Here is an 18,724-nt window from a genome sequence, read left to right as displayed (position 1 = left end):
GGAGGTTCAGGTCACCTAGTATCACACTGAGGTGTGCCCAACTGTTGAGTTTTGGGCTGTGGACAAATCCACACCAGCTCACGGGAAGGGAGGAGCTGCTGTGAGGGGTCTGGAGGACAAAGCAGGTCAGGATTCCTGGTAGCAGCAGGGTGCTGGGAACATGGCGTGGTGTAGAGAGAAAAAAGGTTAAGCGGGACTTGCTTAGTGGTCCAGTGGTTAAGAATCTACCTGCCAATGCAGAGAACGTGGGTTTGAGCTCTGGTCTGGGAAGATTCCATGTGCTGCAGTGCAACTAAGCCCATGCACAACTACTGAGCCCACACTGTAGCGTCCACGAGCCGCATGCAACTGCTGAGCCCACGTGCCACACTGCTGAGCCGGGGCGCTGCAACCAGACAGCTGTCCCCACTTGCCGCAACTAGAGGAAGCCTGCATACAGCAACAGAGACCCAGCGCGGCCAAAAGTGAATAACAAGGGAATGATTCTAAAAAACAGGAAAAGAAGGGTATGCAGCAGGTGAGCAGGAACAGCCTGGGCCCTAAGATCAACCTCCGTTCAACAGCATCAGGGGAGACTTGGGGACTGGTGGTGTTGCCTGCTTTAGGTCAAAGTCTGCCCCAGCTGGCCTGGGATGCCCGATACCCAACAGGAGGTACAGACACTGGCTAGAGGTTCTGGAAACATCAGAACCATGTTCAGCCCTGACAGAGAAGGCGGCCCTTTTAGGGGGTTGCTCAATAACCAGTTCTCTCCTTCCCCCTCCCTAAGCTGTAAGAGAAGAGGAAAGTCTCTTCATTTTCTCAAAGTCGGTGGGGTGGAGGGACATCCTTCCAATTTTTTATCTCCAGGACTTAAAGTGAGACAGGCACAAAATACTAATAATCATGTCCTCAACAGAGTCCTCCAAACATTTTTTCTTTTAAGCCTGAAATTCTACCAAATGAAGAATTATTTGAATTAAAGTAAAACGGCTGCTATTTATGAACACATATGCCAGACACTCTAGTGGCTGCTTCACACATTATTTGAGGCAAGGCCTGAACAGCTTAGCAAGAACTATAGTGATGTCTGCTTCCATCAAGGCCAGAGATAATCACTCACTCTTAATTAAAAGCAGAGCACGTTACAGAAGCCATGAGAGACAGAAGGGGATATCTGGAAATCAAGAAGAGCCAGTCTGAACAGTAGCCAACGGCTCCAACTCTGAAGCCTGACTACACAGATTCCAAGTCCAGCTTAGCTATTAATTTACAGCATAACCAGTGACAAGTTACTTAATCTGTAAAAACAGGAATGAATACAACTACCTCCTTCAGGATGTTGTGAAGATTAAACGAGCTAATATATAAACAAACTATGTAGAATGGCGTCCAGCACACAGTATGTGCTATCTAAGGGTTAACTGCTATTATCATTATGAAAAGATCTGAGTTCCTCTTTGGGACAGGGTAACAGCAGTGCCAGAGAAGAACTTACCCAGATTCTCTGCCTTGTAGGTTATTTTGTTGGGCTGGCAGAAGGGCAGTGAGTAGTATTCGTAAGGTAGCTGGGTGCGAGAGCTGGTGAGCTTCACAGCCTGGTGGGAGAAGAGAGGCCATTATTCCTCAACCCAGCAAACAAGGGGACTTTCTACAATCCTCCCTGGTACCCACTCATCTTCAGTATACTCAGTATTATTATCTAAAAAGCAAACTAACTGCAGCAGACACAACTTTGGTATACTATAAATATACTCTACAATTCTGAATTATTGCACAGCTCACTAGTTTCAGACTGCATTATAGATTTTGTTTAAAATTACAACCAAATCCAATATATACTCAGAGTCCTTAACATGTTGATATTCTTTGACCCTATAATTTCACTTCTGGGTATCTTTCCTAAGGAAGTAACTCCAAATGAGGGAAAACACTTCAGGAACAAGGAGCTCACTCCTCATTCCTAACCACAGTGGTCTTCTGCCTCTATTTCCTTGAGCCTGACCCGTCCCCTCCGCCTCCAGCTTGGAACCCTGCTCCTCTTGGCTTGATTCTGGCTCCTTCTCACATTTGCACGCTCAGTCTCTTCAGTTGTGTCCGACTCTTTGCGACCCCACGGACTGTATGTAGCCCACCAGGCTCCTCTGTCCATGGGATTCTGCAGACAAGAGTATTGGAGTGGGTTGCCATTCCCTTCTCCAGGGGATTTTCCTGACCCAGGGATCGAACCCCTGTCTCCTCCTGCACTGTAGGCAGATTCTTTACTGCTGAGCCACTGGGGTTTCAGCTGAAATTCTTCACCTTTGAGTCCTTTCCTAATCATCTTATCAAAAGAATTCCCTCACTTCCTCTACTTCAACACTCCTAGTTATCTTTGTAGCATGTCTGATAAAATATAATTATTTGATTTTTTTTTTTTCCCAAAAGAAATCAGCCTCCCCTACTGGAACTTAAGATTTAAGGTTCATGAGGGCAAGGACCGTATGTATCTTGCTCACCTATGTAACCACTGTGCCTACAGATCTAGGCATATAGGAGGTGCTCACCAAATGTCTGCACAATGGAAAACGAGAGGAAAAAAGCAGAAAAACAGCTAAAAGCTCCATTATGGGAAACTGGCCAATAAATCATAAACTAGTCATTCAATTAAATATTATGCAACCATTAAAGATGAAGTTTAAGAAGACCATGAAGGAGAACATTTAGGAACTGATGCAAGAATGTAGCTCTGGAAACAGTGACAGCCACAGACTACTCCCCAAATCACGGATAAAATAGAACCAATCAAAATGCTGCAAAAAATAAATTTTAAATGCAACTAAAATTATCTTTGCTGTTTAGACTCTATTGACCATTCCTTATACACCATCTGAAAGTATAAATAATTTTAAAAATCCAGGTCCAATCCTTACTTAAAACTCTTGTTTTGGAATTAGGAATTTTTCTAATTTTAAGAGAGCAATGTGGTTTTATAACACCTCCCAGCTGGATATGGAGTACTACCCCACATTCAATGACTGTTTGTACAAAGAAATATAAAAATAATTATACTAAATGGGACAAATAAAGTCAATAAAAAAATTCAGGTCAGGTCTTGCCTACAATGAATTTAGAAAAACCCTGGTTTCAGAGCTTTTTTAGATGTTGGATTGAGAACTGGGGGCCTCTATGAAGCATTTCATAAATTGCTTAAAGCAAAATAATCAAAAAGTTATTATCTGTTGTAACTGCCTATTATTTTGTGTCTTGTAATATTCTCTCCTCCTGGACAATCAAAAAAGAATCCATATTACAAAGAGGCAGTCTCACCTTTATGTCCCCTCCCGCCCACACGTATGTTCTCACACACCCAGCTTGGCAGGACTGAAGCCAGAACCACCCAGCCTTCCCCACACCACAAGCTTTGCTCTGGAGGGGGCTTCTGGCTTCAGATCAGTAGAGATGTGGTTTCCCAAGAACACAATAATGAAGTAAGAAACGTACATTTTAGGAGCAGAATTTATTTTCATAAGTTTATAAATTTTGCTAGCCCTTTTTACAGAATTGCTAAGGATTTGAAGGACTACTAAAAATTTCAATTATTTTGCCTATGTGGGACTGATATAGTCAAGAAGCTGGGGGTTTATGGAAGTGCGAGAATGCCAAGTATACTAGGCTGTAAACACTGCACAGAGAAAAAGACTAAGAAAAATATCCAGAAGCATTAGGAGCAGTTGTATTTGGGTGATGGCTCACTCCTTGGAAGGAAAGCTATGACCAACCTAGACAGCATATTAAAAAGCAGAGACATTACTTTGCCAACAATGGTCCGTCTAGTCAAGGCTATGGTTTTTCCAGTGGTCAAGTATGGATGTGAGAGTTGGACTATAAAGAAAGCTGAGTGCCGAAGAATTGATGCTTTTGAATTGTGGTGTCAGAGAAGACTCTTGAGAGTCCCTTGGACTGCAAGGAAATCCAACCAGTTCATCCTAAAGGAGATCAGTCCTGAGTGTTCATTGGAAGGACTGATGTTGAGGCTGAAACTCCAATACTTTGGCCACCTGATGCAAAGAGCTGACTCATTTGAAAAGACCCTGATGCTGAGAAAGACTGAGGGCAGGAGAAGGGGATGACAAAGGATGAGATGGTTGGATGGCATCATCGACTCAATGGACATGGATTTGGGTAGACTCCAGGAGCTGGTGATGGACAGGGAGGCCTGGCGTGCTGTGGTTCATGGGGTCACAAAGAGTCAGACATGACTGAGCGACTGAACTGAGAGAGGAGTTCCTTTAGCTGGGAGCTCTGGTACAAGGTGGCAGCCCTCCCTGGTGGCTGGTCCTCGCGCCTTAATATAAGACAGCTTTGCAGGGCCAGCCACTGCAGTGCCAGAGTTTTCCAAGGGACTCTGCTGTATCATAGTTCAAGGTCTCTCTCTGCTCAGTCCTGCTTCCCTCATTCCCTCTCAAGTGCCGACCCTGAGTGCCTAGACAATAAATCTCATGTAGCAAAGCTCCAGCTTAGAGTTTGATTCTGGGGAAAACTAAATACGAAAAGGTCCACCATCAACCCCCTGCCCTATTTGGGGCTATGAGAATGCCACTCAGAGTCTGTTGTTATAGGAGACATTACCCAAGGTGTCAGACTGTCCACTGCCCCTGATCAATCATATTTTTAAATGACTCTCCCATAATCCCTGTCACAAGTGACTGACACGGAAATGGGCACCTAAGCTGAAGAAGTGAGGTGGCCTGGACTCTGATTTAGGACAATGCTTTCCAAACCCTAATCATCCATGTACTGACTTGCCCTATCTACCTAACATTTATTCTACTATTTGCTTGGGTATGATTCATTTTTAGATAAATACACTCATTTAAGAAACAAACATTTTATCGCGATTAAAAATGGAAAACCAACGACAGTCATGAAATCATGAGCTGAAGTAATCACTATATTTTATAGTATAATTAAAAGAAAACAGTTATTAAAATATATTTGTCAGCAACTTAAAAATTATCTCATATACCACCACTCAGATATGCAGTGCATAGTTAAGAAATACTAAACCACAGAATCCTGGCAGAAGCTAAAACTGAAAAAACAGAATCCATAATAGGCTGCATACACACATCTGATATGAATTATGCAGAGAAAGCTGGTGACAGAGAGGAGGATGTGCGTGCACGTGTGCACAGTCGCATCTGACTCCTTGTGACCGCAGGGACTGTAGCCCGCCAGGCTCCTCTGTCCATGGGATTTCCCAGGCAAGAATACTGGAGTGGGTGGCCATTGCCTTTTCCAGGGGATCTTCCTGACCCAAGGATTGAACTCGAGTCTCCTGCTTGGCCGGCAGATTCTTTACCACTGCACCACCTGGGAAGCCCAGAGGAGGATGGAACAGCCCCAAAAGGGAGGCAGAAACATCACTGAGGAGGAGGCAGGTAGACAGACAGAGACACAGGAAGAGAGACAGAAAGACACAGAAGTAAGTATAGGAGAAAGACATGGAGACACCTGTGAAAGTGAAAGTAGAGAAACAGAGACACCAAAAGAACCAGAAATAGAGCCAGAGCCAGAAAGAGAAAGAGAGAGAGGAACACAGAGAGAGAACGCACAGAGTCCCAGAGGGAGACAGAGAGCAGGAGATCCTGGAACTGCGGGGCCCCCGGGGTGGGCAGGGCGGGGGTGGACTCCTTCCAGCTCTGAGCCGGGGACCCTCTTGCTCTCAGGCTGACTGGTCTGTGATCTCTGCAACCACAGGAGGGACATGACCGCTCACTGTGCTCCTGCAGCCAGGTCCCTGGCCCAGCACAGAGGCTTCCATAGACCCAGAACACACTTACCTTGATCTCAACAGGATCGTTCTGGTGGAAGTTGATTGGTGCGACCCCAGGAACGTAGAAGGCTGCTGTGTCACACGTGAGCGAGAAAAGCAGTAGGGACCACGGCAACCAATCCTGCTTGGAAGAAGAGAGGCAGCAGTCAGACCAGAGGAAAGAAGTGAACAACCCTCTGCGGCACCCTCATGTCTGCTGCAAGTGACCCCATCTTACCTCCACTCTGAGAAGCCTGAGCACCTCCCCAAGAACTGCCATCCAAATGCCCCCCAAAGTGATACAAGGCAGATTCTGCACTTCCAGAAATGAGCCACAGACTGAGCACGGTAATTAACATCAGGGCAAACTAACACAGGAGCCAGGGCTCCCCACTCCTGTAGCCATGTTCCTGTCTCTGTTCCACGTGTATCACTGTCCCATAGGCCAGTGGGAGACAAAGCTCACAGCGCCCTGTTAATTCTGCTTCTCTACACAGCAATGGGCTCCCGGTGTCAGGAAGCTTGTATTTACCAATGTATTTTTCTACAAGCCATCTCCTGACCCCACCACCTCCCATATTCCATCTCGACTCCAGCTACACTGGCCTTCTTACTGTTTCTTGAGGGTGAGCCCTTCTGCACCCTCCGGGCCATCACCTTCACCGTTCCCTCCTCCAGAATGTCCTTCCCACAGATGCCTGCCTGGCTCAGGTCCAATCCCTTATTTCATTCAGGCCCCTCTCAAGTCCTCAGAGAAGCCCTCACTGACTAGCTGTCTAAATGGCCTCCTCACCCAGTCTCCTCTAATGTTAACACATTGCATAACCATGGGTAAGAGTTTTTTAAAAAATAACTAGATTTTAATACATTTTGAAAAAGTAAAACATGCACAGTAAATAATTCAAACAGTAAAAATGGGTACAGCAATGAAAAACAAATCTTCCTCCCTCTTCAGCTCCCCGTAGACAACTGCTAGCACCAGTTCCTTGAAAATCCCTCTGGAGATATTCTATGCATGTACAAAGGGAAGCATTCAGAAGTATGGGCCTGCCTTGATACAACAACAACAACAAACAGACTTTTATTCTTTCTTTCTGTGACAGAAAGCCTACTGACTGTGGGCTACTTACCAGCATCCAACCTCCTCTCCATCAAGTGGAGGACTTCCTCCGCTTGAACAGTCATCAGGAGATTCCGGCTCTCTCTCTTTGCTAGGCCTTATGGGGCATTCCTTAGATTGTGCGTGCTTTTGTGCGAGAGAAATAAATCCTGTCCTTTCTTTTCCTCTAATTCCTCTCTGAACCTGAATTCCAGTTAATAAAATGCAAGAAAGACAAATCCTGTACTACTGGCATATAAACTGTCATCCAAACATCAATTAAAAATAATAAGCTAACTCTAAATTTTTGAAAATGATGCAGAAAACAGGTAATCCAGATACCATCAACAAACCACAGAACAATTTATCTTAGAGGAAGAATCAACAGATGAAACATGGCAAAGGATGATTTCCATACTATGCCAGATTCTTAATATTTTTGCAACCAAAAGCAATTCAGAAATTTGGTTTAGAATTAATGACCAAACCAAGATGATACTGTTAGTTTTAGCTATTAAAATGCCACTGCTTTGATATTCTCATATGGCTGGAGGGATTATAAACTGAAACATTTTTTGGGGGGCAGTCTGATACTCTGTAACAAAAGCCCCCCAGAACTGGACACTCTTTGACCCTGCTAGGACAGGAAACGCGAATTAACTTCTTGGACAACCCAATACTAGATATGTTCAGAAAAATATGCCAAAACGCCAAAATGTACATAAAAGAATGTTCACCCCAGGATTCTTTAAAATAGTGAAATAGTTCATAACTTACAATAGTAAAATATCCAATGTTAGTGGAATGGGTCAAATTATGGGGTATCCTTTCATGTAGTTATTAAATAGGATGATGTATTTTTTCAGTAGGAATATCTGAGCTTTAGATTTAAGTAGAAAAATTAGGGAATAGAACCCTGCTCAGCAAGATCTGCTCCGCTTTTTAAAGTTATGTTTGAGAAAATGAGGCAATGTCTTCCTTTTCTGTATATCTGTAATTGGGCTTCCCTGATGGCTCAGATGGTAAAGAGTCTGCCTGCCATGTGGAAGACCTAAGTTTGATCCCTAGGTTGGGAAGATGCCCTGCAGGAGGGCATGGCAACCCATTCCAGTATTTTTGACAGGAGAATCCCCATGGACAGAGGAGCCTGGCAAGCCACAGTCCATGGGGTAGCAAATAGTTGGACATGACTGAGCGACTAAGCACAACAGATCTGTATTTTCCAGTTCTTCTTAGGGGATTATACAAATTTACACCAATTAAGAAAAATAATGAAATAAATCAGGCAAAAGAAAACATCACTGTTCCAAACGCCTAGGTTAGAGCCAATTCTAGCTTGGTATGGAAGGAACTCCACCTGCTGGCTCCAAGATGTTTTTCCATCAGCAGCTCCCACTGTTTCTTTCTAAGCCTTCAGGAAGCCCCTAAGGTTGTCCCTGTCTTTGGTGAGCAGACTTGCCCAAGTGAGGCTGCCTTCAAGGGCTTTGCTCAGGGTGTTTCCGACACTTGCTCTCACCTTATTCAGGTCCTACCTACACTCGGAGGTCCCGTGTAGGTAATGTTTCTTCCTTCAAGAACTCCTCAGATCTCCACAGGGGGAGTTATTCTCTTTTTTCCTTATTTTTTAAGGCTCTTTGTGAATATTTCTATCACAATACTAAAGGCAAGAAATTGGAAACTACCCAATACCCAAATGAACTTTCACATCTATATATGTTCAAAGACGGCTACTTTAAATCTGTACTTGTTTAACACACCACTATTAGCACTTTTCATGCTGTATTATGGTTTAAGTATCTGCTCTCTTTCCACCTACATGAATCACTTGTCTGGCTTTCTTGGTAGGACTACTCGATAAACTCTTATCAAACAAGCTAATAATAAGCATCAAGCAACCTCTGATCTATAAAAACATAAAACTGTTCATTCACATAGAGGTTGAATACTATGGTTCTTAACTTAGCTATATCCCCTTGGTAACTGATTTTCAAATCTTCAAATTTAAGGAGTTTGTGGTACCTCCCACCCATCCAAGGACCTACATTGAGACTCTTTGAGACATCTATTATGTCCATAGCCTATCTGTACATCTAAGATAGTGGTTCTCAACCATGATGCACATTAGACTAACCTGGAGAGTAAATGGATTAAATTCGGAATCAAAAGGCACAGAGTGGCTGAATGGATTAAAAAACAAACCAGCTTTACACCTCAAGGAACCAGGAAAAGAACAAACTAAGCCCAAGTTAGAAGAAGTAAGGAAACAAGATTAGAGTAGAAATAAATTAAAAAGAGACTTTTTTAAAAATAGGGAAAAAATAACAGAACTGTGTTGGTTTTTTGAAAAGCTAATACTGACAAACCCTAGCAACACTGAGGAGGAAAAAACTCAACATCAGAAATGAAAGAGGAGACATTACAACAGAAGCCTAAGAAATAACAAGGATAAGGTTCTATGGAGAACGTTTATAGGTCAACAAATTGAATGAAACAGAGACTGAATCAGTAATCAAAAATCTCCCAGCAAAGAAAAGTACAGGACTAGATGGGTTGAAAGGTAAAGTCTAACAAACATTGAAAGAAGAGTTAATACTAATCCTTAAACTCTTCCAAAAATACAAGAGGGAACACTTCCAAACTCATAAGATGAGTAGCTCCCTCATACCCAAAGCAGACACAGACACCACAAGAAAACCAGCTATAGGCTATAGGTTAGTACCCTGGATGAACACGGATGCAAAAATCCTCAATCACATGCCAGCAAATTGGACCTCACACCTCACTAAAAGTAGCGGACACCAAGATCGAGTGGGACTTAATCCCACCATATAAGGATGGTTCAACAAATATAAGTCAATCAATGTGATAAACTACATTAACAAAATGAGAGGGAAAAAACCAAACTTTTCAACAGACTCAGAAAAAGCATTTAATAAATGTCAACATCCATTCAGGCAACCACATGGAACATAGCCCACCTGGCTCCTCTATCCATGGGATTCTCCAGGCAGGAATACTGGAGTGGGTTGCCATGCCCTCCTCCAGAGGATCTTCCCAACCCAAGGATCCAACCCAGGTCTCCCACAGTGCAAGCGGATTCTTTACTGTCTGAACCACCACGGAAGCCCATAAAAGGAATTTACCTCAATACAATAAAGGCCACATATGAAAAGCCCACAGTTAACATCGTTATTTTTTGCTAATCAAAAATATATGTGTTCTACCTCCTACAGTGCTGGTGGCGGTGGGAATGAAAACTGGTGCACTCACTACAGGAAACAGCATGAAGGTTCCTCAAAAAACTAAAAATCGTTTCCTTATGATCCAGCAATCCCACTCCTAGATACATATCCAGAAAAAGACTGTACTTCAAAAAGATCCATTCACCCCTATATTGACAGCAGCACCATTTACAATGGTCAAGACATGGAGGCAACCTAAGTGTCTACTGACAGATGAATGGATAAAGATGTGGTGTATGCACACACACACACACACACACACACATATGCATGTGCGTGCACACACACACACATACACACACAGACAATTGAATACTACTCAGCCATAAAAAAGGATGGAATAATGCCATTTGCAGCAACATGGATGGGCCTAGAGATGATCACACTAAGTGAAGTCAGAAAGAGAAAGACAAATACCATATGATATCACTCACAAGTGGAATCTAAAATATAACACAAGTGAACATATCTACAAAACAGAAACAGACTCGCAGATACAGAGAATAGACTTGTAGCTGCCAATGGGGAAGAGGGAAGAAAGGATTGGGAGTTTCCCGCTGTATCACACATGAAACTATATTCAATAACCTGTGATAAGCCATAATGAAAAGGAATGTATAACTGAATCACCCTGCTGTATAGCAGAAATTAATACAACACTGTAAATCAACTATACTTCAATAAAATTTAAATATATATATATTGGAGAAGACTCTTGAGAGTCCCTTGGACTGCAAGGAGATCCAACCAGTCCATTCTAGAGGAGGTCAGTCCTGGGTGTTCTTTGGAACGAATGATGCTAAAACTGAAATTCCAGTACTTCGGCCACCTCATGTGAAGAGTTGACTCACTGGGAAAGACTCTGATGCTGGGAGGGATTGGGGGCAGGAGGAGAAGGGGACGACAGAGGATGAGATGGCTGGATGGCATCACCGACTCAATGGACGTGAGTTTGAGTGGACTCCGGGAGTTGGTGATGGACAGGGAGGCCTGGTGTGCTGCGATTCATGGGATCGCAAAGAGTTGAATGTGACTGAACTGAACTGAACTGAATATATATGTGTGTGTGTGTGTCTGTGTTCTAAATTTCTCTTCCTAGGAAGCTCAACACCAGACTTGCCTTATCTGATAACTGTCAATTGAGGCCAGGGCAGATGATTATAATCTCTTATGGCTATCAAGCCAATTAAATCTAAGAAGTTACTCCAGTTCTTTTGTAACAGAGTCCTCTAATCTTAGCAGAGAGACACTGCCCATGGGAACTGAAGGGCTCCATGAGATCTCAGGTTGCAGAAGAATGAAAAGCAAATCCCGAAAGACTTCAATATACTTTTATTCCAAAGTCTCAAATCAATGGAGCAAGTACACACAAAAAAACCAACCAAACAAAAAGATGAAAAATACTCACCTTGGCGGAAAACAACATTAAAAAGTAACAGGAAGTCACAGTGTCACTAGGCACCTAAAAGTAAGTACAAGGCACTGTGGTACAGCCTCTTCCACGTGCCAAGTCCCCGCTTTGTGCTCAGCACTTTACAAACACTGACTCACACCATTCTCACAACTACCACTACCTGGGGATTTCTATCATCATTTCCCAGATGACTGCTGGTTAACCTGAGACCCAGAGATTATATAACTTGCTCAAGATCAGAATGTAGAGAAACAGTATGCTCTTTTCAGGAAGGTGAGCTGCATTATAAGATGATGCACATGTAATGATGACAGTGGTAACAATGTCAGCTAACATTTGCTGGACACTGACCACGTGCCAGGCACAGTTCTAGGTTCTTTTCATGCAACAACGCAATTAATCTTCACAACAACCGTATGAGGCAGAGACTCTTACTGTTCTCATTTCAGAGATGAAAGCAGTCTCTCTCCAAGGTCCATGCTCTAACCAGAACAGAAAGGAGTTCACTACACGGAGCACCTACTATTTGTCAGGCACTGTGCCAGCCTCACAGAATGCACCCCCACGAGCCAGTTGGGGGACAGATAAGTCATCAGCCAATTGCAATGCTAGGTCCCAGTTGCTATGGAGGGCCTAGTCTCTTATCCTAGCAGCCAAGAGGCTACGGAGTACATAAGAGCAGCAACAAGCCCGCCCAGTCTTGGAGGGGTGTGGTGTCAATCTAAGCATTCAAGTCTCCTCCAAAGGAAAGGAGAGACAAGGAGGGGTGCTGCATAAAGAGTGAAACACAGGGACAAAGGCCTGGGGGCAACCATAAGGAGTTTTTGGCAGGTGAGGTGTAGGTTGGTGCTACTGGAACTTTGATGTACAGATAGATCACCTGGAGGCGTTGTTAAAAGGCAGAGTCTGATTCCGCAGGCCTAGAGGTAGGGGTGGAGAGTGTATTTCTTACAAGCTCACAGGTGATGACAACACTTGTAGTTCATGGATCATTCTGTGAGTCGAAAGCATGAATAGGTCTGTGCAGCCAGGAGGCTGGAAGGTACGTAAGGGATACATCACACAAAGCCACACTGAGGAGTCTGGGCTTTGTCCTCTGTGCACTGGAGAGACTCTGAAGAACTTTAAGGAGGAAAGGAGTATCTGCAGTTGTAAAGATTACTCTGGTAACCGAGGACGTGTATGTGTTTGGGGGAAGGGTGTATATGTGTCCAGCACACTTCTGCTCCAGAGACATTGTAATGTTCAGCCCTAGATTTGACAACTAACAAGGATAAGTGAAGTCACCTATAAATTCTTGGTCAAATGTGAACAGAAGCAGCAGCCAGGTTGGGGAGCAGAAATGGTAGGCAGTGGTTCTGAAACTTGAGCAGGCAAGGAAATCACCAGGAGGGATTATTAAAGCTGATTCCTGGGTCTAACCTCCCAGAATGTCTTCTTTGGTAGTTCTGGAGCAGGGCCTGAGAATCTGCTCTTCTAATAAGTTCCCAAGAGATGCTGGAACTTGTCTTGGGATCACACGTTGAGAACCATGGGTGCAGTGGAAAAAGCACAGGCTCTGGGGGTCATACAGATATGAATTCAAGTCCTGACCCATCACCTCCCAGCTGTGTGCCTTTGGGCAAGCTTTTTAAACCCTGAGTCTCAGGTTTCTGATTTGTGAGAAGAAACTAGGAAACTAATACTCAACTCGTGGCAGGGTGCTACAGTGACGACGGCAGTAAGGACTAAGGACGGTATACATTCAGTGTGCTTGATAAGGCAGAGTGGCTTTGCTCTGGGTTGCACTGGAAGGCAGGACCAATGAGCACATTGCAAGGAGGAAGATGTATGCTCATTCTAAGGAAAATTCCAACAAGAGAGTTACCTAGCTAAGGAAAAGGCCATTGTGACTGTGAAGTGATTGTGAAGTCACTCAGTCATGTCCAACTCTTTGTGACCCCATGGACCGTAGCCTACCAGGCTCCTCCGTCCATGGGATTTTCCAAGCAATAGTACTGGAGTGGGTTGCCATTTCCTCTTCCAGGGGATCTTCCCAACCCAGGGATCAAACCCAGGTCTCCCGCATTGCAGACAGACGCTTTACCCTCTGAGCCATCAGGGAAGTAAGGAAAAGGCCATAAGCAGAGCTAAACAGAGAGAAGCAGGTGACAAGGAAGGAAGAGGACGGTGATATCCCTACCCTAGCGAGGAAAAGTGAATCAGAAGCCTCATGACCTCCCAGGAAACTCAAGAAATTCATGATTCCTTTGAAACTATGGGACGTTCCACCAAGCCAAGCAGCCTAAAGGTAGAACAAAACAAGGCAAAGTTCCAACCCGAGGTGGGTTCCTTAAAGACATCTCTTGAAGAACCTGAAAGTGAAAGTGTAGTCGTGTCCAACTGTTTGTGACCCCATGGACTGCAGCCCGCCAGTCTCCTCTGTCCATGGAATTCTCTAGGCAAGAATACTGGAGTGGGTGGCCATTCCCTTCTCCAAGGGGTCTTCCCAACCCAGGGATCAAATCTGGGTCTCCTGCATTGTGGGCAGACCCTTTACCATCTGAGCCCCAAGGGAAGCCATAGGGGGTCACATAATCCATGAGGCCAGAGAGGGGAAGTGACATGGTCACACAGCAAGTTGTCTGCAGAGTAAAGAAGGTCCAGCTCTACCAAACCTGGCAGAGCTGGGTGATCAGAAGTTTGTCCCCACTGTGCGAGCCACGCTCAGAGATAATTTTAGGTCATGATTAGAGGTGTCCAAAGAAGAACTTGATGCCACAGATTAACTGCTTTTTATCTCCCTTTACCCTCCTCTAATTCTTTTCTTCTCCAATACTATGCCTTCCTTGTCCCTCCCCCAATTCAATGGTTTTCTACTAATAACCAAAGCACTGTAGTGCTTTCACAATTATCTTTTACTTCAGGATTATTCTGAGGAAAAAAAAAAAAAGTGAAGGCAGACTAATTTTACTAAATATTAAATATAGAGCTACACAACCTGTTCGGCATTGAAGAAGACAGGAAAGAAATGTACAAATTGAAACAGGAGAAATATTAAAAGAAAATATACTTTAACACAATCTTGATATGAAAAGTTTTCTAAGAAGAAAACAAAATCCAGGAGCTACTGAGAAAGAGAATATACAGAAAGGAAGAAAATGGAAAAAAAAAATTCATTGTAAAAAAAGACAATTTGAATGAAAATATTTCGCACACACCTGACAAAGGACTAATTTCTTCAATACACCAAGAACTCTTACAGACCAATAAAGGACAAACAACCCCAAAGAATAAGAACAGGCAGTTAAAGAAAAAAAGGTTCATATGGTCAGACACAAGAAGATGCTCAACATCATTCAGAATCTAAAAACTGCAAATGAAAATAATGACATCTTTCTTACCTATCAGAGTGAAAAAGTTAAAAAAAAAATCTGAATACACTAGATATAGATAAATTTGGGGAGAGCAATTTAGCACAATATACACTTAAGTGGGAGGCAGGATTATTACTGAAAGACTGCCAACATAAATTATTAAGTAGAAAATAAAGATGCACATCAATGTATACTATAATCTCATTTGTCTAAATAAATTTTTTAAAAGAATGTACCAAAGCCAAAGATATCACAAGAAAACGAAACTATAGACAGATATTCCTCAGGAACACAAATGGAAAAATCCTTAACAAAACATTAGCAAACTGAGTCTAGCAATACAGAAAAAGGTTTACATATCATGGCCAAGCGGGTTCTAGCCCAGGAATGTAATGTTGGCTTCATAGCTAAAAATCAAATAATGCAATACATCGTATAAATAAAAAACAAAAACTATACAATCATCACAATTAATGCAGAAAATGCACTTGATGAAGTCCAACACATATTCATGACAAAAACTCTAAACAAACTAGGAATAAAAAAGAACTTCCTCAATCAGATAAATGGTAGCTTTGAAAAACCCACAGCCAACATCATACTTGATGATGAAAGACTGAACGTTTCCTCCCAAGATGAGGAACAAGGCACGGATGTCCACTTGTGTCATTTCTAGTCAGCACTGCTCTATAAATGCAAATAATACACTCTACGCCAAAGCCATCCAGATTAAAAAGAAAAAAGTCCTTTTATTTGCAGATCACATATCTTGTATCAAGAAAATCCTAAGGAATCCACAAAACTACAACTAATAAACAAGTTAAACGAGGTCACAGACTACAATATCAATTAAAAACTACTTGTATTTTACATACTAGCAACAAACAACCCAGAAATAAAATTAAGAAAACAGTTTCATCTACAGTAGCTTCAAAAAGAATAAAGTATTTAGGAATATGCTTTTAAAAAGGACTTGTATCCTGACAACTATAAAACATTGCTAAGAAAAGTGAAAAATATCTAAATAATTGGAGAGACATTCCATACTGAAATGGAAGACTCAGTACTGTTAGAATAGCAATTCTCCCCAAACTAACCTATGGATTCAGTGCAATCCCTATCAAAATCCCAGCAGGCTTTTTTATTGAAACTGACAAGCTGATCCTTAAATTTACCTGGAAACACAAAGGACCCAAAATATCCAAAATAACTTTAAAAAAGAACAAAACTAAAGGATTTATTCTACCAATTTCTAAGCAATTATAAAGCTACAGTAATGAAGACACTGTGATAAGGATAAGCATAAGAGGCCAGTGGAACAAAATTAAAAGTCTGGAGATAAATCTTTGTATTAACAGTAAACTGACTTTTAACCAAGTTGCCAAGGCAATTCAATAGGGAAAGGGCAGTCTTTTCAACAAATGGTGCTTGCACAATTTGGTAGCCATGTCCAAAAGGAACCTGACATCATGTACAAAAATTCACAAAATGGATCATAGATGTAGACAGAAAAGCTAGCAAAAAAACATTTTTATGTCCATAAAACATCTACTTTTAAAAAAGCAGATTATTTTTTAAGTAGATTTTTTAAAAAGTAGACGTTTTATGGACATAAAAATGTTCTGGAGAAATATTAAAAAAAATCAGTACACCTGATGAAGGGATAGGGGATAGCTGAGTGACTTTCTTTTCATTTGTAACATTTATGTTTTTTCCACGTACATGGATAACCTATATTCAAAATAAATACACTGACATTTTAGGAAGGGGAAGGTTTCCTCTGAAAGCATTTGGGCAAGTTCCCCTGAAGATGGGCAGAAAATGGCAGCTATAAGCTAAGAATGATGCCGTGGAGATTCTAGAGCCAGGTGTGTGATCTGAACCCGACCAGATCAGTCATTCTTAAACTTGGGAAAGTGTTGCAAATCCCTCTGAGAATCTTAAAAAAGTTACAGAAGCTGCTCCCAGGAAAAAACACTCCAAAATGCAGAATATGACGTTATGAGTCCAAGGAGATCAAAGACCTAGAAGTTGACAGGCCCTTGATTAAAGAACTCTGTACTGGATCCCATTTCAACTTTTTGTGATTATTTGACTTAATTACCTTTGTAGCCCTTGACCGCCTGACAGAGGATGTTTGACGTGTATTTCATTTCTGTAAGGAAATTAGGAAGAAGCAAAGTACCTGCTTCTTGTGAAATCCCTTTATATCGTCCTTTAATTTTTAACTGATCCCCAGAAACTCTCACATGAGACTGTCTGAAAAGTCAGTTAAGTATTTAGCAAACATCTGTTGCATGTTCAGACCCATGAACAGAGTGGGAGTCACAGGAGAGGTGAACCAGTCCATTCAATGTTATTTGCTTTACTTCGTTTCCAAGTCACAAAACTGCAGAGCTAGGATGTCAAGGAAACAAGGTGATGGTAATCTAGAAGCCCTTGTATTGTAATCTAACTCTCCATCTCAGGCAAAGATATGGGTGACTAGGAAAGTTATAAAGCTCAAGAGACCTAAGAATCAAGGTCTTGCCCTCTCTATCTATTTCATTCTTGGGGGTTGGGCACACAGAAAAACTTCTCCCAAACAATAGCCAAATGAAGAACTATTAGGACCCAAAAGTACCCTTCACCCCTCCCAGCCAACTCTGCACCACCCAGTTTGAAAGGTATGAACAATTAACTTCTTCCAAAGAAAATAGGAAGTTTCCCCTGAGAATTGAAAATTTTTCATTTACTCATATTCTCTGTGGCCAGAAGTTAACCTTTTGTTTTCTGGAGCTCTCTGCCTTGCTGTCTTCTTTCCCATAAACAGCATCTGAGTATAGAGCATGGCCAATCTGAACAGCCTTCCAGATTCCTATTCCATGCCCTTCCTGCTGCAAAAGCTGCACTTCCCTTAAGAGTAAGCTAGACTCTTCTTTCTCCTTTTCAAAGATACAATCATTATTTCAAGATCATTCAGTAACTGCTCCCCAGATTTGCAGGGGTGGGGGAGAAGAAAGAAAAAGACTTTGGGGCAGTTTGCCAACAGTTAACTGAAATCAATTACCTAATCAGTTAAAGCTCCCTAAGAATTCAACCATACTTGAACGAAAGCTAATGACAGCCAAAGACCACTTACCAAGCAGCATCCATGGAGCTAAAGACCTCAGGAAGAAAAGCAAACAAACCCAGAACCAAAATTAGCCACAGGATACTGAAAATGTAGCCTTTATTTCAGAGCCCATAGACACTGACTACTGGGGTGCTGCTGCTGCTGCTGCTAAGTCGCTTCAGTGCAACCCATAGACGGCAGCCCACCAGGCTCCCCCATCCCTGGGATTCTCCAGGCAAGAACACTGGAGTGGGTTGCCATTTCCTTCTCCAATGCATGAAAGTAAAAAGTGAAAGTAAAGTCGCTCAGTCGTGTCCAACTCTCTGCGACCCCATGGACTGCAGCCTTCCAGGCTCCTCCATCCATGGGATTTTCCAGGCAAGAGTACTGGAGTGGGGTGCCATTGCCTTCTCCTTCTTCAGGAATAAAATGGAGCTAATTCAGAGAGATGGGAATACCAGACTACCTAACCTGCCTCTTGAGAAATCTGTATGCAGGTCAGGAAGCAACAGTTAGAACTGGACATGGAACAACAGACTGGTTCCAAATAGGAAAAGGAGTATGTCAAGGCTGTATATTGTCACCCTGCTTATTTAACTTATATGCAGAGTACATCATGAGAAATGCTGGGCTGGAAGAAATACAAGCTGGAATTAAGACTGCCGGGAGAAATATCAATAACCTCAGATATGCAGATGACACCACCCTTATGGCAGAAAGGGAAGAGGAGCTAAAGAGCCTCT

General features: G+C 42.5%; 1 protein-coding gene across 1 annotated transcript in view; it reads right to left on the bottom strand.

The window, feature by feature from the left end:
* The window catches only part of TM9SF4 (transmembrane 9 superfamily member 4), a 52,076-nt gene that overhangs the window by 25,958 nt on the left and 7,394 nt on the right, over window positions 1-18,724 (bottom strand). The window contains exons 2-3 of the mRNA XM_068986676.1: window positions 5,805-5,918; window positions 1,478-1,577 (exon numbers count right to left, since the gene is read on the bottom strand). Of these exons, the coding sequence (XP_068842777.1) occupies window positions 1,478-1,577; window positions 5,805-5,918 (214 nt within the window). The remainder of the gene's footprint in view (window positions 1-1,477; window positions 1,578-5,804; window positions 5,919-18,724) is intronic.

The sequence above is a fragment of the Capricornis sumatraensis genome, chromosome 15 (assembly GCF_032405125.1).
Source record: "Capricornis sumatraensis isolate serow.1 chromosome 15, serow.2, whole genome shotgun sequence".
NCBI classification, from domain to species: Eukaryota; Metazoa; Chordata; class Mammalia; order Artiodactyla; family Bovidae; genus Capricornis; species Capricornis sumatraensis.
This window is presented reverse-complemented; position numbering and strand designations above follow the sequence as displayed.